At 51.6% G+C, this 23,613-nt stretch overlaps 8 protein-coding genes across 8 annotated transcripts; 4 read left to right on the top strand and 4 right to left on the bottom strand.

Moving 5' to 3' along the window:
• Nucleotides 1–679: 679 nt before the first annotated feature.
• N7539_005052 (INSIG family protein) lies at nt 680–1,898 on the top strand (the record flags this gene model as incomplete). The annotated part of the gene is made up of 2 exons (XM_056934654.1): nt 680–1,405; nt 1,530–1,898. 2 exons carry the CDS (start codon nt 680–682, stop codon nt 1,896–1,898), a joined length of 1,095 nt encoding a protein of 364 aa, XP_056789848.1.
• A 1,029-nt stretch (nt 1,899–2,927) lies between these two features.
• N7539_005051 (phosphoribosylaminoimidazolecarboxamide formyltransferase/IMP cyclohydrolase) lies at nt 2,928–5,022 on the top strand (the record flags this gene model as incomplete). Its single annotated transcript, XM_056934653.1, has 5 exons — nt 2,928–2,943; nt 3,063–3,189; nt 3,301–4,646; nt 4,726–4,784; nt 4,867–5,022. 5 exons carry the CDS (start codon nt 2,928–2,930, stop codon nt 5,020–5,022), a joined length of 1,704 nt encoding a protein of 567 aa, XP_056789847.1.
• A 2,055-nt stretch (nt 5,023–7,077) lies between these two features.
• Nucleotides 7,078–9,205, bottom strand: N7539_005050 (DEAD/DEAH box helicase; the record flags this gene model as incomplete). Its single annotated transcript, XM_056934652.1, has 2 exons — nt 7,078–8,935; nt 9,021–9,205. 2 exons carry the CDS (start codon nt 9,203–9,205, stop codon nt 7,078–7,080), a joined length of 2,043 nt encoding a protein of 680 aa, XP_056789846.1.
• Nucleotides 9,206–11,112: 1,907 nt separating this feature from the next.
• Nucleotides 11,113–12,380, bottom strand: N7539_005049 (peptidylprolyl isomerase; the record flags this gene model as incomplete). The annotated part of the gene is made up of 7 exons (XM_056934651.1): nt 11,113–11,291; nt 11,391–11,557; nt 11,632–11,695; nt 11,756–11,836; nt 11,890–11,993; nt 12,049–12,065; nt 12,132–12,380. 7 exons carry the CDS (start codon nt 12,378–12,380, stop codon nt 11,113–11,115), a joined length of 861 nt encoding a protein of 286 aa, XP_056789845.1.
• A 379-nt stretch (nt 12,381–12,759) lies between these two features.
• On the top strand, nt 12,760–13,407 carry N7539_005048 (mitochondrial 37S ribosomal protein uS13m; the record flags this gene model as incomplete). Its single annotated transcript, XM_056934650.1, has 4 exons — nt 12,760–12,762; nt 12,816–12,860; nt 12,942–13,208; nt 13,363–13,407. The coding sequence occupies 4 exons, from the start codon at nt 12,760–12,762 to the stop codon at nt 13,405–13,407; spliced, it is 360 nt and encodes a 119-aa protein (XP_056789844.1).
• Nucleotides 13,408–14,031: 624 nt separating this feature from the next.
• Nucleotides 14,032–15,562, bottom strand: N7539_005047 (WD repeat WDR12/YTM1 family ribosome biogenesis protein; the record flags this gene model as incomplete). The annotated part of the gene is made up of 2 exons (XM_056934649.1): nt 14,032–15,371; nt 15,442–15,562. The coding sequence occupies 2 exons, from the start codon at nt 15,560–15,562 to the stop codon at nt 14,032–14,034; spliced, it is 1,461 nt and encodes a 486-aa protein (XP_056789843.1).
• A 329-nt stretch (nt 15,563–15,891) lies between these two features.
• Nucleotides 15,892–18,569, bottom strand: N7539_005046 (uncharacterized protein; the record flags this gene model as incomplete). The annotated part of the gene is made up of 3 exons (XM_056934648.1): nt 15,892–16,717; nt 16,781–18,327; nt 18,417–18,569. The coding sequence occupies 3 exons, from the start codon at nt 18,567–18,569 to the stop codon at nt 15,892–15,894; spliced, it is 2,526 nt and encodes an 841-aa protein (XP_056789842.1).
• Nucleotides 18,570–19,467: 898 nt separating this feature from the next.
• N7539_005045 (putative zinc metalloprotease) lies at nt 19,468–22,787 on the top strand (the record flags this gene model as incomplete). The annotated part of the gene is made up of 3 exons (XM_056934647.1): nt 19,468–20,362; nt 20,429–22,500; nt 22,593–22,787. 3 exons carry the CDS (start codon nt 19,468–19,470, stop codon nt 22,785–22,787), a joined length of 3,162 nt encoding a protein of 1,053 aa, XP_056789841.1.
• Nucleotides 22,788–23,613: the final 826 nt, after the last annotated feature.

Raw genomic sequence — 23,613 nt, 5'->3', positions numbered from 1 at the left:
ATTCCAGTCGGAGGTACACATACTTCTCAACAAGTCATCAGTCAACACGCTCGACAGGCCACTGTCACCTGATCAGACCATTGACCACCGGCACTTTTGCCTTCAAATAAATCGAGCGTCCATGCGTTCCCCTTGACCTCATTATTTTCTCAATCGCCATCTCACCTCGACTTTCAAATCGCTGTCCGTCGGGATAAAGACTACGGCGCAAGATTCCGACCACCGCGCCGTAGCCACCGATCATTGGTAAGGAGGCAACCCTACTGGAGAAACCGAACGGAGTTCGCACCAAGCTAGTACCTCCGCTCCCGCTCCGGCGCCCTTTCGCCGAGAAATCCAATTGACAACCAAAGCTGTCGTCCGCGGGCTGTGTCAAGCCCAAAACTTCCGAAGCGATCCCTCGATTGATCCTGTCCTCGATTCTGTCTCGGATCGCTATTTTGGCAATTGTGCGATCCCACCCTCTACTTTGAACCAACCTCCGTCCGCTCGATTTCTGCGACCCGACTGCAATAACCTCGATTACATACATCAACTCCAGTCCTCTCCGCAGGATCTGAGGTTTCGTTCAGCGCGCGCTACGGCCCAGGAGTACCGCACATCCCTGGCACATTGAAAAAAAAAAAAAGGGAAAGCGCAACATTCAGAATCGAAGCACCATCTAGGACTGCTGCTCAAGATGCCCGAACAACCCCGAATTCTACAGCCACGGCCTCGCCGTATCTTTGAGGTGACCCCGGGGTCAGAAGAGCCCAGTGCGCCCCCTACGCCGGGCGAACCCTCAAACTCCGATTTTCTCAACCCTGCAGGTGCGGACACGGCAGCCAATTCGACCAGCGTGAGTCGAACGGGATCAGTTCTGAACCTCACCTCCTCAACCTTGTATGGCATCTATTCGCCTACCGCATTCGACAGCTTGCGAGATGAGTCCAGCCCCTGGGGCACCGAGTCCACCGATCCAGCCTCTCAGCATCTCCCCGAGCCCCTGCAGCGATCGGCCGAAAAAGCGGCGTTAGATCCTCGTCGAATGGCTCTGCGGCGGACACGCTCCCGGTTGAGTCAAGGCACATTCCGTGGGGTTCTCTTGCCGCAGCTGTTGAGCAGTGCTCTACTGTTTGGTTTCGGACTGGTGTATGGAGTCATTACCGTGCATTTGCACGACAATCACTGGATCACGCCCGTGAAGTTGGAGAACACTCACTATTACGATTCGTGGCAATACCTCGCATTTTGGGGGTTGGCTGGTATCGTGTTGGGAAACACTTTGCCATGGTTGGATAGCCGGCGCGAGAGCGATCTCATGGACGACGATACCAAGGAGGAGGAGGATGAAACAAACCGCACAACATCGTGGGTGACTGTAGCTCGCAGTGTAGGCGCGTTTGTCGGAATTGCTTTCGCAATGGTCAGTCAATTACCTATCCCCAGCATTGACCCAACATTGGCTGGGATTTTTGTTTTGTTGCTGTAGACCCTTCGCGCCGAGTGAGTTTGATCATTGTGAAGGCTAACGTTTGTCCTTGGTTTAGCGACGTCTTCCCTGGGAATCCACCACGCAAGCCTCCTTGACTTTGGCCATGGCCAACCCCGTCCTCTGGTATTTGATCGATCGTACCACCACTGGCTTCCTCCTCTCAACCACCGTCGGTCTAGCAGGCATGAGTCTTGTTCTGGGAATGAAGCCCGAGTTGATTCCTGCATCAACTGGACCGACCTTTGGCACGGCACTGTTGAACGGAACAAGGCTGGAGAACTCACTAGGAGGAGAGATCTCCCAAGAGAGCATCGCAGTCCGCACTTGGGTCGCCAGCGTGCTCTTCTGCGCCTGTGTCTGTTTTGGAAATATCGGCCGTCAATTGGCCATTGGCGCGCCTGTCGCTGAAAAGATCAAACGTTGAGGCATTAGCGCCGGCGCTACATCGAAACATCATTTTTTGACGGAACTGAGAATCAGGGGTGCCATATGTGGAATCGGCGGCAGGATTGCAAAGTAGCACGCAATTCTGCATTTATATAGTCAGGCCATCTCTGTTAAGCAAGCCACTGGTACATCTTCAACAAATGTATAATTTCTTATTATTCCATGATTGTGGTGCAGAAGATCTTAGGTCGACTTCGAGTTCGCTGATGGCGTGTGGCCTCCTGACGGTGGTCAAGTGGAAAATTACCAAATAGAGCCAGAGTCGATGCATCAAGATTTATAGAGAGAAGTTTCTGCCATTGTGGGTCACTACCTCTAAATCTTACAAGCACACAAAATCATTGTGTATGCAAATGGGTTGTAGAATCAATCATTGCAATTCCTACCACATGAACCCGAAGGCCAGGCAGGTACTGCACCCAAGATCGAACCTGTTCAGTCTAAGCTGAACTTGTTCTCCATTCTCTATGACGATTTCCTTACTTCCTTGGACATTGTCCTCGTAGGAACGCTTTTTGAGAAGAATGTTGTTATTTTGCGTTGTTCATATTGTGAAGAAAAAGAAAAACCAGAACGGCGGCCGACAAATTTTCGTTTATAACTAGGTTTTCACATCACGTGATGTTCTGACTCACCGTGGCGGGGCCCTACCCTGCGGTGGTGATTGGCCGCCGATGATGCACTTTAGCCGTCTGGTATTACTTTCAAGACGGCGGGGTCCTGGACTCCTGGAGAGCTCAATTGCTGGGGCGATAAGATTGTAATGAATGTATTCATCCCGTATCATAGTATGGGTCCCCCTCTTGTCCGAGAGCGGCCGAACCCCGCGGAGAACTGAATTGAATTCTTTTTTCCATTCCTCATTCAAGCTTCTTCAAGTCATTTGCTGCTTGAGTTTCTGTGAGTCAATTGGATTCTTCATTGGCCTTGAGCTTTACCGGGCAGCTGTCCGAGTGTTCTTGGGGGGTTGTTTTGCTGACTAGCTCTCTCTATTTAGACCAACGTCATGTCTCAAAAGTCTGGTATGGATGCTTGACCTTGACATTGTTCCCCGGACTGCTTGATGCATCACTCTGTTTTTCTTTTTGGGAGGCACAACCCCGGACCCAATGCTGACGTGCTTGCGGTCTCTTTGTAACAGCCATCGTCTCCGTCTATGACAAGACGGGATTGCTGGACCTGGCCAAGGGCCTTGTCAAGCAGAATGTCCGTCTTCTTGCATCTGGTGGTACCGCGAAGATGATTCGGGAGGCTGGCTTCCCCGTCGAGTAAGTTTTCTCATCTCCAGGTGCTCTGCAATGCCATTGTGTCTCCACAAAAGCGACCATTTAGCTTTTCATATGCCTGCAGAGGTAACGAAGCTGACATGTGATTTTTAGAGATGTCTCCGCCATCACCAAGGCCCCCGAGATGCTCGGTGGTCGTGTCAAGACCCTCCACCCCGCCGTGCACGGCGGTATCCTTGCACGGGACATCGAATCGGACGAAAAAGATCTTGCCGAACAGAAGATTGACAAAGTTGACTTCGTCGTCTGCAATCTGTACCCGTTCAAGGAGACCGTTGCCAAGGTCAACGTCACCATTGACGAGGCCGTCGAGGAGATCGATATCGGCGGTGTGACTCTGCTCCGTGCCGCGGCCAAGAACCACAAGCGTGTAACCATCCTGTCCGACCCTGCGGACTACCCAGAGTTCTTGAAGGAGCTCGAGGCGGGTGAGATTACCGAGGCCAGCCGCAAGCAATATGCTCTCAAGGCTTTCGAGCAGACTGCCGACTACGACTCCGCCATCTCTGGCTTTTTCCGTAAGGAGTATGCTGGCAACGGCCTCTCCCAGCTCTCTCTCCGCTACGGCACCAACCCCCATCAGAAGCCTGCTGCGGCCTGCATGATCCAGGGCAAGCTGCCCTTCAAGGTCCTCAATGGATCTCCCGGTTATGTCAACCTGCTTGATGCCCTCAACGCCTGGCCCCTGGTCAAGGAGCTCAAACAAGCTCTTGGCTACCCTGCCGCTGCCAGTTTCAAGCACGTCTCGCCCGCTGGTGCTGCTATCGGTGTCCCTCTGAACGAGAAGGAGCGTAAGGTCTACATGGTGGACGACATCAAGGGTATCGAGTCCTCTGGGCTGGCCCAGGCCTATGCCCGTGCTCGTGGTGCGGACCGCATGTCCAGCTTTGGCGATATCCTGGCTCTCAGTGACATTGTCGACACCCCTACTGCCAAGATCATCTCCCGTGAGGTGTCGGACGGTGTCATCGCCGCTGGTTACGAGCCCGAGGCCCTCGAGATTCTCTCCAAGAAGAAGGGTGGCAAGTACCTTGTTCTTCAGATGGATGAGAACTACACCCCGGCCCCCGAGGAGACCCGTACTCTGTACGGTGTCACTCTCACGCAGCACCGCAACGACGTGGTCATCTCCCCAAGCAAGACTTTCAACAACGTCATCACTCCCAAGGGTGCTTCTCTGTCTGAGTCTGCTCTTCGCGACATGACCGTTGCCACCATCGCCCTGAAGTATACCCAGTCTAATTCGGTCTGCTATGCTCTGAACGGTCAAATCATCGGTCTCGGTGCCGGCCAGCAGAGCCGTATCCACTGTACCCGTCTGGCCGGTGACAAGGCCGACAACTGGTGGATGCGCTTCCACGACCGAACCATCAACATCAAATGGAAGCAGGGCACCAAGCGTGCCGACAAGAGCAATGCCATTGACTTGCTTTGCTCCGGTCAGACCCCCTCGTACCGACGCTGAGAAGGCCGAGTACGAGCGCGTCTTCGAGGAGGTCCCCGCTCCCTTCACTCAAGAAGAGCGCGATGCCTGGCTGCAGAAGCTCGGCGAGGTGGTTGTCTCTTCGGATGCTTTCGTAAGTTCCTTGTATCTTTGGAGTGCTAATGTTCCTCTCGGTCAACTGGCCCACTAGTACACATACTGATCGCTTCTTTTAGTTCCCCTTCATTGACAACGTCTTCCGCGCTGCCCGCTCCGGCGTCAAGTACATCGCCGCTCCGACCGGCAGCCAGAACGACGCTCCCGTCTTCGAGACTGCCGAGAAATTGGGCATTACCTTTGTCGAGCAAGGTGTTCGCTTGTTCCACCACTAAGCCGATGATGCTTTGAATCTGGGAAAGAAGGGAATTGAATTCGTGGGGTGTACTACTTTGGGTTCCCAAAAAAAAATCAAGATCTCGTGTTATGATGATGAACATTTATCTCAATTTATGAATTATTTTAGAAGTCGATGCAATTATCAGTCGTATATGGCGCGTATCCCCTGTTGCATTTCTTCCTAGGACCAAAGGTGGATGAAGGCGGCTTACGCCATAAGATAAGGGGGTATACAGTATACACTATACCTTATACACCAGCTGTCGGGTCACCGAGATGAGATCTCAACCATCTCCATCTCCCAGATCCAGCTGCATTCTTAGTACCACCAAATAGCACGGGACCAACAAACTCAGTCCACACAACTACAGGCCCTCCCATCAATTGTACAATATAATCATTTATGCCTGGCTCTTGTCGCACTATTCACTCAACCAAGGTGCATATTAAGCGATGTGCTAATTTACGTTTGTTAGGGTCTCAGTTTCTCCATCCAAGCTATTCCTCCAGCGCAACCGAGAACCATTCTCTCCGTGACGTTGACCCAGGCGATCCACACATTCAGACAGACTGCGAAGTCCAACAATACATGGGACCTGAGCAGTCAAATCTGCATGATTACCTAGATCTGGCACAAATACCGTTTCCTTAATTTCAGTCATCGTATTGAACGGAGTCCATCAAGACTTGGGGCCCAGGCTTCTACATCTGGAATCAATCATTCAACTGTACAGTCAGAGTCAACAGTGTACACTCTACTACTGGAATACCAAACATCCAAGTGTCTTACTTGTCATATCTAGAAAAGCATCCCGAAGCGACCTTCAAGTTGAAACACTGTCCCCGCTAAATTTGCTTTGTTGTTTTGCTCCGCCACGAATGTGAACTGTCCGACTGGCAGGACTTTCAGGGGCAAATCGAGTTGGCCACAAGTAAGTAGTATCCCATGTGCAGGAGGTAACCAGACGCTGACTCCTCACCCCGCGGGCCCTCTCAGGAGAGAAGTTTTACGAAAAGATCATTTGGGACACGACATGCGTAGCGTACTTCCAAGTGGTCTCCTGATCTTGTGCAATTTACAATGCGTGGCTGAGGAGGAGCAGTGAAGCATGGAACACAGCATGCTCGTTGCAAAGGCTCCAAGTGCTATGCTGTTGATATGCCAAGCGGCGGTTGAAAATCGCCCAGTACAAGACACCCGGGGAATTCTTCACAGATACTGAATGGAGGCCACAATTACAATGGTTCCTCGTGAGCCTACGATGGGATGAATAAGAAGATGATGATAAAGTCTGTAAAATTGAGTACAGCAGTCCGCGGAAAGAGACACACGAGGGCTGGATCGCGATAGAACGGTCCGCCATTAGATACCGACGCTGTCAGGAGTCCATGCTGCAGATGCCCTGCCAATGCAGCTGAGAGGGTACCGCTGGAGAAGGGAATGCAGCGGTAGAGAAAAGCACTTTTTTCAGAGAGGGTGTACTCTCTGCTCGGCGCGCGTCATTCGAACGTGGTTCCCGAGCCATGGGAACGCTCGAACAAAATGGGGTATCTGATGAGAGACGGACAGAAAAGACAACGCATTCTATGATGTTCATGCAGCGCAGTTCACCAGATTGCTTCGAGGTGAGACATTCGGTGACAATCAACCCAAAGCAAAATGCAAACCAAGACTGCTCGAACGCCCCGTGTCTAAAAGCAATGCCGAATGTAGCCAAATGCAAAAAGCCGAGCCATGTAACAAGGCAGTAACAAGGCAGCAACATAAGCCGACACATAGAGTCAAAAAAAACAAAAGCAAAACAAAGTGGGACAAAAATGCGACAAAAAAGCGAGCATAGCAAGCGCACAGACGTAAATCTAAACAATGGAAACGCATAAGAGAGTCGTGGTAATCATGACAAAGCCTGTCCCCGAGGTACAGCAACATCGAACAAAAGCAAATCCAAACTCAGGGTACGTTCCAATCGTGTCAGTCAATGAAAGACAAAAGGAAATAAGAGGTGGGAGTCTGGCAGACTCGACGGCCTCGTCATCAGACCACGACTAATTTACCACCAAGAGGAGGGGCCAGTGGAGCCACCGGGGTTGCCGTAGCTGCCACCACCCATGCCGCCGCCGTAGCCAGCGCCGCCAGAGCCGCCATAGGAAGGAGCAGCACCGCCGTAGCCGCCAGAGCCACCGAACGAGGGAGCTCCGCCGTAGGCGTTACCTCCGAAGGAAGACTGACCACCCATGCCACCGCCGAAACGACGAACATCGCGAGTGGCGTTGGAGCTACCGCGACCACGGCCGCTGCGACCACCACGACCACCGAAGCCACTGCCCTCACGAGCAATACTCTCCAAGAAGGCGGGCACCTCCTGGTGAGCCTCCTTCAGGAGATCAATCAACTCGCGGACAACACCACGGTTGCCACGGTTGAAGAAGGCAGTCGCAATACCGGTGTTACCCGCACGACCAGTACGACCAATACGGTGGACATAGTCGTCAATGTCGGTGGGCAGGTCGTAGTTGATGACGTGGGTGACGTTGGGGATATCAAGACCACGAGCAGCGACAGCAGTGGCAACAAGAATTGGGCAACGACCGTTGCGGAACATCTCCAAGGCACGCTCACGCTCGCGCTGAGTACGGTCACCGTGAATGGCAGTGGCAGGGAATCGCTGATTGATCAAGAAATCGGAGAGCGAGTCGGCCATACGCTTGGTCTCGACGAAGATAAGAGTCAGACCAGTAGTGCCATGAGTGTGGAGAATGTCCAGCAGCACAGAGCGCTTGTCGGCGTCCTCGACGTACTCGATCTTCTGAGTGATGTTCTCAGAGGTGGAACCGACACGGCCAACGGAAAGGAAAATGTAGTCCTTCAGGAAGTCACGAGCAAGCATTTGAATGTCACGGGGGAAAGTGGCCGAGAACATGAGGGTCTGGCGGTCCTCAACGCGAGGCATATCCTCGCCCTCGACGATGCGGCGGATTTGAGGTTCGAAACCCATGTCCAACATACGATCAGCCTCGTCAAGGACGAGGTACTTGATGTTGACAAGGGAGATACGACCACGCTCAATCAAGTCGACAAGACGACCAGGGGTGGCAACCAGCAGATCACATCCCCGCTCGATCTGGCGCAGTTGGGAACCAATGTCGGCACCACCGTATACGACGCATGGGCGAACCCACGAGCGGTAGGCGAATTTACGGGCCTCGTCAAAGATCTGGGAAACCAACTCACGGGTAGGGGCGAGAATGAGCGAGGTAGGGTAGGCCTTGCGCTGACGACCGTAGAACTGACCGCCACCGCCGGCTTGCTGAGGAGCAGCGGAAGGACCAGTCTGGAAAGCCTGGGAAAGGATGGGGAAGAGGAAACCACCAGTCTTACCGGAACCGGTCTGGGCACAGGCCATCAGATCACGGCCGCCCATGACGATAGGAATGGAATATTTCTGGACAGGGGTAGGGGTGACATAGCTTGCAAGCTTGATGTTAGAGATCAGATGGTCGTCAAGAGGGGGGTTGGTGAAGGCGTTGACGGGCTCGGGCACGTCCTGTCCGGAAGCCTCAACGGGAATGTCGTCGTAGTTGGCAAAGTTGATACCAGTGTGTTGCTTGGAGGGGTCGTCCTGGCCCAGGCCGAAAAGTTCGCGTTCCAAGCGAGGGTTGGCAGGTCCTGGGATGTGCTTACCATCGCGCCACTGACCATCGCCAGAACCGCGCGCAGCACCACCGCCGCCACCACCTGAGAAGTTACCACCACCACTGTAAGAGCCTCCATGTCCTGGATGTCCGTAAGCTTTGGGATCGAATGACCGGCGTTGCACGTCTGGGTTCCAGTCGGTCTTACCGTTCGCGGGGCCGCGGGGGCTGAAGTTGGGAGCATTAGCGTTAGCCCAGTTACCGCCACGAGCATCTCTGCAAGATCGATTTCTGGTTAGGAAAACGGATTCTCCAAAATTCGATAACGCCACGGAGGAAGGGGGAAAAAAAGGTCACTTACCTGGGGCCAGAGAAGCCGGGACCAGCGGCGGGTGCAGAGTTGGGAGGAGGGCCTGCCATGCTGGCGCCAGCGTTGCGTCCACGGAGGTGAGGAGGAATGTAGGCAGCACGACCAGGGGGGCCGCCCTGAGGAGCGTGTTGAGAGTCCTGGAGGGACAGGTTGCCCATTTGGAGTCCGTCGGCCATGATTGTGGGTTTGGAAGTCTCTGTGTTGCCGTAAAGGGGCCTTCTGTTAGTTTTTGGAAGGAAAGATCGAAGGATTCGGATCCAGGCCCGTGGAAGATGCCAACAGACGACGACCGTTTTGAGGACAGCGATAGGGGAAAGGAGAACGAACAGTGTTTGTTTTTTTTTCCTTTTAAGCGTTCAAGGTTCACGAATAGCTTCGTGTGGAATTGAGGCAAGTGGTCTGAGTGTACAGAGAACTTGCGAAGAGAGCGTGAGAGAATGGGCCTTCAACAAAAAGAGAGGAGCGTGAGAAAGTAGGTTGTTGGTCTTCTGAAATTTTCCTTCCGCTTGATAGAAGGAAAAAAAAAGTAAAGTGGCAAACAACGGGTAGGGTGAGAGCAAACAACGAAACGGAAAACTCCCAATTCTAGACTCTAAGAGCACAACAGAACAGAGGAAAGTAGTGAGATGAGAATTTTACAAACAAGAGAATCGGTGAGGAGCCCAAGAAATATGGCAGAGGACAGCAGGTTTTCTGTGGGAAGGAGGCAAATCGAGACTTTCAAGGTACTTCCCTAAGTGTGTGCTTCTGTATGTGTGCTGTTGTACCTCAAATTACGGGTCAATTTTCTGTTCTGAAAGAAGCATTACCATATTACAGAATGCGATACGTAAGGCTCCGCATAGCGAAGGGTGGAATTTGCTTGCAATCGAGCGGGCTATCGACCGGCCAGTGCCACGGCCATCCATTAGCGAGTCAGCGACGCTATCGGTTGACGATACATGAAACGGTAAATTAAGATACGTAACAGTATCGTACTGATAAGCGTGGAATTGCTGTATCCAAACCATACAATCAACTTCATCAAGTGGCCACAAGCCGAACAAGGTTTTCTCCCTCCATCCCTACAGGACCACCGGGCGGTTCGTGACTTCCAGGACTTAACCCCAGAACTCGGCATGGCATCCTCGCCAGCCCTGTGGAGTCGTGAGCACCCGATCTCCGATGCGCGACGAGTCAGACTAAATGCACGTTTCAAGGGGAGACAGTCTTCGGAGGTCCTGCCACCTATTCCTGTGCATCCAGCTGGACATATACAAGATAAATCAGTAGGTATCCTTATTTGCATGAATGCTTTGTTCTACTCGTCATTCGAAATGCCCCTAGAAATCTTCCCGATCCGAATGCTTTCATAGCCACTCTGATAGGACATGCTGGATGTTGAATGCCGGGGCTGGCCTCAGAGGTAGGCTCGATAAGCCAAGCCGAGACATCAAGTTCATCAACTGCATCTTAGAAACTATTGCGTCACTAGGATCCGAATTTTCTCGAATAAACCTGCAACAAACCAACAATGGGCGGACTGTTTCGCCACTTGTACCGAGTCACCGACAGTAACTTACCGACTCGGACTTACCGCGTGTTCTTACCAACCAACATCCTTGGGCTGTCTCTACCTACCTCTCCCTGCAATATCTGATTACTCGTTTTAGCTGAAAGTCTGCGTTCTGACCGAGTGTATAAACCGATGTCCTGAAATGCTATTCTAGTAGATTAGAATGTTCTGAACACAGGGGTCCATACAAAGTACAAGAACATCTCCTCAAATCCATCTAGATGGTTTACAAGTAAACCATAGATAGGTGCGAGACAAATGATATAAATCCAGCGCTTGCTGCCACCGGGCTTCACCTTTGCGCTCCGTTCCTGTGCGGCTGCTCGGCCTTGGCTGAGACGAGTATTGATGCATGATGATTTGACGTAGGTACGTGCTTAAACCGAGAATGCGATAAGGGTGCCCGGCTGAAGCCAATATACGCATAAGTGGATACCTGGCATCAAGCACAAGGACTCGGTTACCATACAGTGGAAATTCTTATTTATAAAACGAGCTGTGTCTATCTATATGCTTTATCGAGGCGCTTTAAGCCTCGAATTGCTTCTCATCTTGCTGCTGCTGTTGGCTGCGACGGCGGGCAATGTAGAAGCCAATCACAGCAATAAGCACAACGAACATGAGCAGAGCCTGCAAAGAGTAGGAGGATTGGTCGGTTGCTGGTGATTCCTCAGGAGTTGGCGTAGGGACCGGCTGTTCGACGAGTTCTTTGTAAAGGCAAAACATCAATGATCAGTCACCCCTCTCGAAGAGCTGAAGAGCAGGATTTGGGACCGAAACCGGCCTTTAAAGCTCGTCGCGGCTACCTTTGTCCTCGGTTTCCGATTTCTCCATCTCGAGCTCACCGCTCTTGGCGATGGTAACGGGCTTCTCGGGCTTATCACCACGAGCCTTGGGGACGTTCTGAATCTTGTCAACAATATCGTAACCCTCAAGGACCTCGCCAAAGACGACGTGGCGTCCGTCGAGCCAGCTGCAAAACAAAATGCAATCAGTATGGAGTACCCCTGTTGAAGAATTGTCTCGGCCCGTCCGGGGTACACTCACGAGGTGATGACGGTGGTGATGAAGAACTGAGAGCCATTGGTGTTCTTGCCGGCATTAGCCATGCCTAGAAGTCATTGTTATTGGTTTTGTTCGGCTGAATATCATAGAGTGTTCAATGGCATACTCAGAAGGCCCTTCTTGGTGTGGCGAAGCTTGAAGTTCTCATCCTCGAACTTGTTGCCGTAGATGGACTTGCCGCCAGTGCCTGAAGTCAAGTGTCAGCAATTGCTACCGTCTGGTCTTGGTTATGTCACGAACCGTCATGGTTGGTGAAGTCACCACCCTGAATCATGAAGTCCTTGATGACACGGTGGAAGGTTGAGCCCTCGTAACCGAAGCCCTGCTCGCCAGTGGCCAAGACACTAATGAGAATTGTAAGTAATGCGAATAAGTCGGTCGAGAATCGCAGAATCATACCGGAAGTTTTCAGCGGTCTATGCAGAAAGATGTATCTGTAAGTACATGAGTCTCGAATATGCCGGTGGTCTTGTTTTGCTTACCTTGGGAACGGTCTTGCCGTAAAGTCCCATAACAATACGACCAAGAGACTCGTCGCCATGCTTGATATCAAAGTAGACCTGTTTGACCTCGTCAGCAATTCCTTTGACCCCATTTCCTGATTCCTTGCTGAAATTTACCTTGTGGGTGATCTTGGGGCCTCGAGGTTCCTTGGCGTCTTCAGCCTGGACCAAGGCAAAGCCTACGGCGAGGACCAGAAAGAGGGACAAGAATAGATTGCGGAAGTTCATCGTTGTGAGTTGATTCTGCGGTCGGGGGAAAGCAAGAGTCGCAGAAAGCTGAGTAGATGGACACACTCGATTGAGGGGAGGACAGCTTGCACTAGTGGTTAAGTATGGCGTGCGGAGAAGCTGGTGTCACGCTACAGTAACTTGCCGAGCACCAGGCCTTTGGTACCGCCATTTCAATGTAATTAATGCGTATTGCCATATCATTTTACATACATAGATTACCCGCTCCGGATCTTCATTCAACGCACCGGAATTAAGCACGGTGCCTATGCGCCGGAAAAACGTTCTTGCAGAATGATTTCTCCCGCGATCTCGGGATCATCAGCGGAGGAGAGTGTGAGGAGTCCGTGTATGCTTGACATAGCAAAAGCCCAACAAGATGGTGAGTTCATCGGACTCTACTTGACTTCGCAATCTGATACTGATTTTTCCCAGGTTTTCATTCTCGGTGTTAACTTCCCTGAACGGAACTTGCTGAAGGTTTGTTCCTACTACACTGACTCGAATGACTCGAAGAAACAAGTCTGCGCCATCGATTGATGCTAATGCAGGCTTCCCCAGAAATCCCTCGAGAGCTTCTTCGGCATCGGTGGACACACATCATCTCGCCTTCTGGCTCGCTTCAACATCCATCCTACCTGCCGTGTCGGCGAATTGGCCAACAAGCAAGTTCTCGACCTCACTGCCGTGTTGTCGGACATGAAGATTGAGAATGACTTGCGCCGAGAAGTCCTGAATGATATCAAGCGTTTGAAGGAGACTGGTACATACCGTGGTCGTCGTCACGCTCTTGGGTTGCCCGTTCGCGGACAGCACACGAGAACTCAGGTTAGTTCCATTTCCATCTTTCTGGGGACTCGGTCACTCTCCACACTCGAGTTGGCTTCCAGGGTCAACTGAATCATCCGTGTGGTTGGGCATAAATTCAAGTACTCTTGAAGCGCGCCAGGAAGAACGGATTGACTGATCTTCATTATTTTAGATCAAAACCGCTGTCAAGTTGAACCGCATGGAGCGCCGACTATAAAGCATTGACTTGTCTTGAAATTTCCGGCCCATATGCTAGTGTATCTTCTTTTGCGTGGGCGGCATAGGTTTGGCGTTATCTTTGAGAAAGCTGGTTCTTTGCCAACTTTGGGTCTGTACGAATACAATTTGAATCAAAAGGTGTCACGTACCTTTCAGGTATCGAGATTTACTACTAATCACAATTGGGGCTTCGGGGGAGAAAGCCTGAATAGGTCCAGGTCGGCGTAGCGGGCCCGTCTGTTATAATAAAATCCTCTCTTCTATCTCCTTCCGTTCAATTTCCACCCAGGCGACACGGCTCGTCAACATCGCTTGATTAGAGCAGACGGCCACAATCATACCTATACACCAGTTCAACAACCCTGATAAGGTAGCTCTTGCGTTCTCGGATAGGCAATTGAGTGGACTTACTCCAAGTTCGGAAGGATCCCCAAGTGTAATGTTTGTAATGGCTGAGTTCAACGCGAATCGAAAGCGCAGAACTTTGTGCCCATATTCACTAACATGTCTTCTGAACTTTGGTTTTGAAACTATTTGTTGGTTGAGTGAAACACCTCTTGGGACACGACTGAACTTTTATATATGAAACCACATCTCAGAGCGCCGAACCATTATGCGCAATCTACAGCCTGTTTGAAGACAAAACACCTTCGCCGCGGTTAATCTGGATCCTCTTGTCCTCACCCGCGCTTACAATGCCGACGGTCTGATCCCAGCACACGCTGAAGACCTTGACGCCCTCTCCACCCACACGCTTGCTATCCGCTTTGCCTTCCTCCTCGAGACTCTTGCGAGCGATGGAATATACACTTTCGCCAACAACGCCATCTTTGTCGTTCTTGGTAGACCGAATGTCCCAGATGCGGCATGTGCCATCGTGACTACCACTAATAAGGCCATAAGTGCTGGACGGATCACGAGCCAAGCTGACAACGGCATTGGTATGTCCACGAAGGGTCATAGCTGCAACTGTAGTAGCGGACGCTCTGGGATCGATCAGGGTAATGTGCCGAGCTGAGGTACCAGCAGCCAGAAGGTTGTGTTCCTGAATGTGCACCAGCGACAGAAGTGAATGAGCGGTTGTGCGGGTGTCGACAAGAGCGGAGGTGATCAGATCCCAGGTACGCAGAGAATGATCCCAGGAGGCCGAGTATCCAACTGTGGAATCCTTCCCGTCGAAAATGGCCGCGGACACTGGCCCAGTGTGCGCCGATAAGAGAGCCAGAGGCCCACGCTGCGGTGTGCTCACTGAAGTGTTCAACTTCCGTCGCTTCGACGTGCGCGCAGCATTGGGAAGCAAGCTCTCGGGGGCGGCGGGGGCATCTGCCTTTTTCGTTGACCAGAATCCAACAGTGTGATCAGCAGATCCAGTCAAAAGACGATTAGATGGCGCGTGTACAGCCAAGGATTCAATTCCGGACTTGTGTCCATACAGCTCCAGCTGTGGCGTAATCTTTCCTAAGAAGGCTTCGTCCTCGGTGTATTTCCACAGCCTCACGGTGCGGTCCAGACCAGCCGAGACGATCTGGTTTGGTGAGACAAATTTTGCAGCCTTGATTGAAGAGGTGTGGCCTCCGTCGGATGCCACAGGCGATGTGGCAATGGTCTCTGAAGACATATTCCAAACACGGAGAAGTCCGTCATAACTTCCAGACAAAATTCTTTCCTGGCCCTTTGAGAAAGTGGCGCCCGAGGCCCAAGATGCTGCAGGTGAAGTCGACGAGAGCACATCGGTGGCGCTGACCCAATCGTCGTGCTGGAAGGATGCGATGTGAAGAGGCGGGATCAGAGCGCGGACATACTCGATCTCAAGCGTCGTTTCGGCGGAAATGCCATTGTCGGTCAAATATTCATCAATCGAAGTTCTTAAGAATGTTCCGTTGATTAGAAATTCGAAAGGGACCGGCTTCTCGGTGCTCAGTAGATTGTTGACCAAGGTTGAAAGTGCATAACGCCGCAAAGCTGGTCACCAAGTAGATCAGTATTTTGGGCGATCGAGGAGGATTCTCAATGGGTTTGATTAGAACCTTACCAGTGGGAATAAGAATAGGACCAGTACTGTCGGGAAGAGCAATGTCTTCCTGCTGAGTGACCAGCTGCACACGAACCTGTCGTTGCGACGGCTCGGAAGAACTGTTTGTTTCACCGTCCATAGTGGCAGAGTTTCGTGAAACGAATGTGATTGTCTTCTCTATCTTCGAAGCCTGTCGCAAATGAACAGTCCGCAAAGATGAGAAAAAAAATACGGGAACCGGTGCGGCACACTAGCGCAAAGCGCGGGGATCGCCCCGCTACTAAGTACAATAATGATGAGGCCTACGATTAGTAAAGAAAGTACTATTACATCCATGTACAGTAGTAGCTCCTGAGACGAGATACGCTACTTCACAAGAGGGAGATCAAGAAGTGCTGTGTACATCTTTGCATTGCAATATGCGTGGTTGCTTTAATCCATGAACTTTGTGTTTCAATCTTAGGGAAGCTAGTTTCCTAGGCCTCGGGGAGCACGCTTGATTTCTGCGATCGCACGTCGGCGATGTTCAGATTCCGCGAACAGTGCCTCAATTAAATCCACCACTTCCTCGGTGGAAAATTCCAGTCCCAGTTCACCCTCAAGCCAGAGATACTTGATATCTGCCAGAGAGCTCTCAAGGATATTGATCAGATACTGGAAGCGGAGCCAATTGGCGACGTAAACCGCAGTGACAGGCAAAGGATCCGTATCCCCAACCGCATCGGGCGTGAAAAGATCCTCAAGTTGGGTGACCTGATTGCACAGCGCAACAAGCTGCTTTGACTGATCCTCGGAGATATCTCCTAAGTCTTCAACATCAACCACGATCTTGCTGATCACCGTAGACAGTAAAGACCCGATTGATTGAACGAGGGCAGAATGTGACAGGATAGGCTTCCACTCGGCATACACGTCACGAATGCGATCTGTAGCTGCGCTCACAGCGCTCTCGCATTCAGCCTTAAATGGCTGTTCCGAACATTGTGCAAAGCCTTGTGCACCGTCGAGGAGATCAGTGACAATCGTGCTTTGCGTCTGCATCTCCTTGCTATACGCGAGCTTGCCAAACTTCTCCAGCGCTTCCACATCAGAGCTGAGCCTGGCAAGGTCGTGCTCATCCATGAGCTCCCGGACTTGGCTGGCCAAATACAGACTGTCATTGTACAGATACATTTGACCAGACGCGAGTCTCAAAGAGTAGAACGAAGAAGCAGTAGCCTTGAACATGGCCAGGATCAGAGTTGGCAGCGCTAGTAGCCCATTGCCGGAGGATGCCACCCGTGACTCGGAATATCTGCGATGTACTCGTTAGAAAAAGCCATAATCAGTTCACAGAGATAGAGTCCACAGGACTTACGGATGGTCCATGATTCCCTTCGAGTCGTTGACTTGCTGGCGAATAATTTCGAGCATAGATTCCGGAATATCGGTAATTGTGTAGACCTCTCTCAAAGTCATTTCTCTAGATCCAGCGGATTGTATGGTTCCACAAGTTTCTTTCGATTGTCTTGGGTCGTCGGCAAGATGGTGGCCATGCTGATTCAGATCCTGATCCTCCACTTCTTCATCACCCCATCCCCATGCGTCATTGTCGGCATCGTCTGCTGTACCCAGGGTGTCCGGAATTGGCTTTCCTGATTCTTCATCGGCATCTTCGTCGTCATCGAGGCCCCAGGCGCTGACATCTTCTTCCTCCTCGATTCCAATAGTGTTGGCAGGCTTGGACAGGGCATCCTGCTCCTTCTCATCTTCGCCCTTATCATCGTCCCAGCTCGCATCCCAATCATCCGTGCCCGACTCGAGCAGAACCTCATCAGCCCGCGAGACTTGTTCTTTTTCCACGCGTTCAACTTGCTTGGTAGTCCCCTTACTGGCAGCAAGTGCCTTACGCACACTGTCAAGCGAGTCCACCCGGCGTCTCGTAAGCCATAGACGAGGCGCCTGATTGACCCATGAAGTAAGTTCTTCGGTACCCTGCCAGCCCCAGGATTGTACCTTCTGAGCAAAGATGTGGATATCCTCGAGAGTCTTTTCGAATTCTACTAGCCCGTCAAGAGTAGTAGGAATGGTGGGACCCAGCCACTTGACGATCAAGTTGGATACAATGAAAGGTATCAGGGATTCTGGTAGCTCGCTCAGTATTTCAGATGGAAGATTTTCCCGCAAAAATGCTAAAGCCTTCATCGTCTGACTCAAAACGGCTGCAACGCTTCCTTCTGAGTATCCCGGGGTCACCTTAAGCCCATTGCCGGTGGTGCTTAGCGTCCGGACCTTTCCATCATCCCGGGGCAGAATTAGCGAATCGAAAATTGTACTGCCAATGCTCTTTAACAGGTTCTTGCGCGCATGCTCAAGGACATTCAACTGTGACATGAACGATATCGTCTCGCCTAGCGAGCCTGTGTCAATGTCTCGCGCCACTTCGAAAGTGCCGCTCGATCGGTCTACCTTGAGCTGTTCGTTCCAGCGGGAAATCAACTTGTTTTCAACCTCTTCCCTGAATCGGGCGGTTTCAAGAGAAAAGATGCTCATGACATTGGTGTTCGTGAAGAAGGTGTCCTCTCCCATTGCTGATTGAGTAGAATCCAAAAGCTCAATTGCGCGACCCATATCACCAGCATCAAGCGCCTGCCGTCCATCGTCCAATTGATCGCAGAGTCGCTGGACATCCTCAAGAGTATCAGCGACTGCTTGATTGAAAGTGATCTCAGTCTCCATCAGGGACACTTTGGCAGTTGCATCTTCCACTTGTGATCGCAAAGGGCCTGTTTGCTCGTGCTGCGCAACGATTTCGCGTGCAGTCTGCCGCGACTTTTCGATATCATCATGTAGTTTTTTAGCTTGAACAATCCAGTCATCGGCGTCGAAACTTTGATTCTCGCGGCTGAGTGAGCTAATCTCGTTCTACAGTGATAATCATCATGTGTCAGCACATCAACAGTTGACAAACATGTTCCTAGAATGGAGAAATTAAGATCATCTGGAGCGTTTACCTCCACCTGTTCCCGTGCCTGGGAGATCAGCTCCAATTCCTTTGCAAGAGCTGATGCGGGGAACTCGGCCGCGACCAACGCTTCTTCGGGATAGATCCCATCGAGGACGAACCCCAGGACTGCCTGGCAAGTCTCCCTTTCTGACGGAGGCATCCTGTATTGCGATGCACAATATCGACTCCGGATCCAGAAGCTATCAGCTGTGGAGAACCGGCTGGGTGGAAGGAGGAGCGGCGTGTCAAGAAGCAGCTGTGAGTTCGGGCGTCACCGCCTCCGCCAAGGCTCTACTGTGAATAAGCCCATGTCAATTCACAGCTGCTGTGCAGATGCGTATGATACATGAAAGTGGGCATCTTGGGACAGAAAGTCATGAAATTTGGGAGCTCTCGTTCATTCTACTAGTTTTTCGTACGCACTATCCTCGACCTTTGTATTCTTCTTGCACCCAGTAGGTAGATGTTCAAGGCAAACGACTAATCGATCGCTTTGTAAGATCGCCAACTGCGTTTCCTACCCGCTTGGTTCCAGCTCCGCCTCGGCCAAGCTCACACGCTCATCTCACGCAGTTCTCACCGTGTCTCAATTCCTTTGGCGAGGCGTACTGAGAGCGAGACATTCTCCAATTGTGTAAGTGTAACTCAGCCGACTGCTTCTCACTTGTTCAAAAGGCGGCGTGTATAAAGATCAATCGCTCCCTGCCCCTCCAAAATCTGCCGCGACCCCACCATTACTCGGCCATGTCGGAGGTGTTATGAGATGCATTGCCATAGATTGGATGGCTGGCCAGTAATCGGGCTGACGGTGCTGTTTGCTCTTTTGATCTCATCATGGACACGGTGCATATACCTCTGAAGTGGTCTTGGTGTGTGGCTTCAAGGCGATTCCATTGAAGCTTCCATCCGGAGAAATGGTTCAGCGACTGTAGACCAGATTTCCGTTTCTACAGCCGCGCGAGCCTCCCAGCCATGTGGAGAATGACTGAAGCTGACTTGAAAATAGACTGTCAACTTTTCGACAGAACATATCCTTTGGGCTCGCCTCATTGCACAAGATGTCACCCGCTTTGCAGAAGGGCAACTTCAAGCTGCTCCAACAGTTCAAGCCTGACTACTCCGCCAGTGAATTCACCGAATATGAGTCTCAACGCACAGGAATGCGTGTTGTGGTCATTGACCAGAAGGGCCCTAAAGTAAACGGCTACTTTGTTCTTGCTACAGAAATCCACGACGACTCGGGCGCCCCCCACACGCTGGAGCATCTGTGTTTCATGGGCTCTCGCAACTATCGCTACAAGGGTTTCCTGGACAAGCTGGCTACTCGAGTGTACTCAAGCACAAATGCTTGGACTGCCACAGACCATACCGCGTACACCCTCGATACAGCGGGCTGGGAAGGATTTGCTCGAATCCTGCCTGTCTACTTGGAACATGTGATTGCCCCAACGCTCACAGACGAGGGCTGCTACACGGAAGTGCACCATATTGACGGCTCTGGAAATGATGCCGGCGTGGTATACTCCGAGATGCAAGGAGTGCAGAACAATGCTGCCGAACTGATCGACTTAGCAGCCCGACGTGCCACATATCCCCCAGGAGTCGGATTCCGATATGAGACTGGTGGTATGATGGAACAACTTCGTGTGCTGACCGCTGAAAGGATTCGTGAGTTCCATCGCGAGATGTATCAGCCCAAAAATCTCTGTCTCGTAATCACGGGTGAAGTCGATCAGGCCAACATGCTCGAGATTCTGGATAAATTCGAAGATACCATATTGGACGTGATTCCCAGCCCCGACGCCCCCTTCAAGAGGCCATGGGTGGACTCAAAGCAAGTTTTGTCACTTGAGAAGACGATTCTTCAGAAAGTTGAGTTCCCGGAAGAGGATGAGTCGTTTGGTGAAATCGAGATTCGCTTCCTCGGCCCAGACTGCAACGACTCAATGCAATGTACGTTCTCTGCTACCTACACTTTAAGCCATCAAACTCTCCATTCGCGTTGCTGACTCTACTTAGCTGGCGCTCTCAACGTCGCGCTCCTGTATCTGGCCGGATCGTCCGCGTCTTTGCTTGAAAACACCATTGTGGAGAAAGAGCAAATTGCCAGTGCGGTTTATTACGCCACAGAGGACCACCCCAGCATTGAGATTCGATTCACTTTGACCAGTGTTGAGACTGCGAAGCTTGAGAAGGTCGAGAAGAGGTTTTTCGAGATTCTCAAGGATGCGATGAAGAAGCCTCTTGACATGAAGTATCTTAGAGAGTGCATCGACCGTCAGCGCCGGACCTGGAAGTTCTCCACCGAGAACTCAGCCAACTCGTTCGCGGAGTACGTGATTACAGATTTCTTGTTTGGAAAGCGAGATGGCTCGACTTTGAGGGATGTTGCATCATTGAAGGAATACGATGCCCTCGAACACTGGAACGAGGAACAGTGGCGGTCTTTTATCAACAAGTGGATCGCTGACGCCAATCACGTTTCTGTCCTTGGATACCCATCCCAGAAGCTGTCGGGTAAGCTGAAGGCTGATGAAGAAGCGCGCGTGACCGCTCAAAAGGAGCGCCTTGGCGAGCAGGGATTGAAGGAGCTGGCAGAAAAGCTCGAGAAGGCAAAGGCCGAGAACGACAAGGAAATTCCTGAGGAGGTGCTTGCTCAATTTGCTATCCCGGGTACTGACTCGATTCATTTCATGAATACCACCACGGCCCGATCAGGTGCCGCACTCAAGGCTGGTCGCCCTGAGAATCAGGTCCAGAAAGTGGTTGATGCCGATGATGCCGGTCAGCCTCTTTTCATTCACTTTGAGCATATTCCAAGCAGCTTCGTGCAGCTGTCTGTTCTTATCTCTGCCGAATCGGTTCCACTACAGCTTCGCCCTTTGCTCTCCATCTACACTGAGGCGTTCTTCAATATTCCCGTCCTCCGCGATGGCAAGACAATCAATTTCGAGCAGGTCGTGGTGGAGCTGGAGAAGGACACAGTTGGTTACAACATGAGCACTGGAAGAGCACTTGGAAACTCGGAGATGCTGCGTCTGTCCTTCCAGGTGGAACGGGAGAAATACGAATCCGCCATTGCCTGGTTGCAGGAGCTGTGCTGGAACTCGATCTTTGATGCCGAAAGACTTCGTGCCATCACGACTCGTCTTCTAGCTGACGTCCCCGATTCCAAGCGTAGCGGCGATGATATGCTTGCAGCGGTCCATGTCATGGTTCATTATGACCAGGAGTCGATTGCCCGAGCCCGGTCTACTCTGGTCAAGGCTCGCTACTTGAAGCGCGTGAAACGTCTTCTGGCTGACAAGCCGGAAGAAGTCATTGAACGCATGGAGCAAATCCGCAAATCCCTGTTCCAGCCTGACAACATTCGAGTCATCGTGATTGCCGATCTCGAAAAGCTGGAGCGTCCCGTTTCCGCGTGGAAACCTTTCACCGAGCGTTTGGGAGTCAGCGAGACCCTGAAGCCTATCACTGATCGTCGCTCTCTCTTGAGCGAGGCTGGCAAGAAGATTGGAGGCCATTCTTACATTGTGCCCATGCCAACCGTGGACTCATCATATGCTTATGCAACTGCTCGGGGTCTTGATTCCTACGACCACCCCAAGCTGCCCGCCCTACTGGTGGCTATCGCATACATGAATGCCGTTGAAGGCCCGCTTTGGGTTGCTGTTCGTGGCAAGGGTCTTGCATACGGTACCAACTTCGCCTACAACATTGACACTGGATTCGTTAACTTTGACGTGTACCGATCGCCCAACGCCCACAAGGCCTTTGAATCGAGCAAGCAGATTGTTGAAGGGCTCTTGTCTGGTGCCAGTGCCTTTGATCCCCTCATGCTCGAGGGTGCGATCAGCAGCATTGTAGTGGGTTACGCCAACGAGCAGATGACCGCGGTCAGTGCGGCTCAAGGCAGCTTCATCCGTCAAGTTGTGCGCAACTTGCCCAGCGATTATAAGGAGAAGATGCTCAAGAAGGTGCGGGATATCAGCGTTGATGAGGTCAAGGGAGCTCTGCGGGAGATCATCTTGCCATTGTTTGACGCGAAGACTGCCAATCTTGTCGTGACTTGCGGCACTGTTCTTGAGGAGGTATGTTCTATTGGTTTTTGTGTTTTTAGAACCACTCTGGTGCATCCCATCATTTCCTTTGGCCGGACACTTCCGCTAACACATGCTTGTAGAATTTGCGAAAGGGCTTTGAGTCGGTAGGATTCACCCCGGTTGTCCAGCCTCTCAAGGACTTCGAGGATGACTACGGTCTGAAGCTCGGCGACGAGGACGAGGACGAGGAAGATGAGGATGATGAGGATGATGAGGATGACGACGAAGATGATGAATCTGGCTCCGAGGATGACAGTGATGAAGACGACGAATAAACTATTCCCAAAACCAGGTAGATAGACCAGCTCAAGTGACAGGTTTAGAAGTACGCTCAACTAGACCGCTACAAAACGATCAATCTCCATAGAGTCACTTTCAAGGTATTCACTTTGATGGGCAATGAAGGAGTTGCGAAGCCAACTCTATTCCGAATGAACCATTTCGACACAAAGTTTCACTATAATACAAATTTCGCAGGTAATTGTCCTGAGCTAAGCTTCTCGTAGTAAGTAGCTCCTCAAGTGCCTGTCCCAGCGCCAGGCAGCTTCTGCTCGACTGACTGCCACCTCTCCATCGACTTTACATCAACACACGCTTAGCCGAGATGGCTAGACTGTCCGACCCGAAACCATGCTTTATGCAATCCAAAGCCTCGGAATGCAATTTACCAACTCATAGCCCTCCGACCCTTCAGGCGTCGCCGAATAATAATCAATCGTCCTTTCCTGTCCGTATTCCGAGTCAGGAAGCCCGAACGACGCTTTTGCACCCGCCGTGAGGGCCGGAACGTGTTACGCTTGACGCCGAGAGCCGCTGTCGCCGAGAAAGCGCGAGTCTGAGAAGGAAGCAATGAGGAGATGGACGGAGTGAATGAAGTAGACGCTGAAGAAGTCCGCGAGAAGAGAGATTGATTTGGAAGGGCGCGGGTTGGCGATGAGAGAAGCGTGGAGGAGAAGAGACGAGCAGAGAGAATGGTCACGGGCGTCGTGAGACTTTGTGGAGTCAATTGAGAGACTCTGGATTATATTGATACCTTGTTAGCCCAGCCTGAAAAGCACATGTGGTTTGGGGAAAAATTGGGACATTGCGGTGGTCGACTCG

This window comes from Penicillium diatomitis (assembly GCF_028827545.1).
Source record: "Penicillium diatomitis strain IBT 30728 chromosome Unknown utg000005l_segment0_segment0, whole genome shotgun sequence".
NCBI classification, from domain to species: Eukaryota; Fungi; Ascomycota; class Eurotiomycetes; order Eurotiales; family Aspergillaceae; genus Penicillium; species Penicillium diatomitis.
This window is presented reverse-complemented; position numbering and strand designations above follow the sequence as displayed.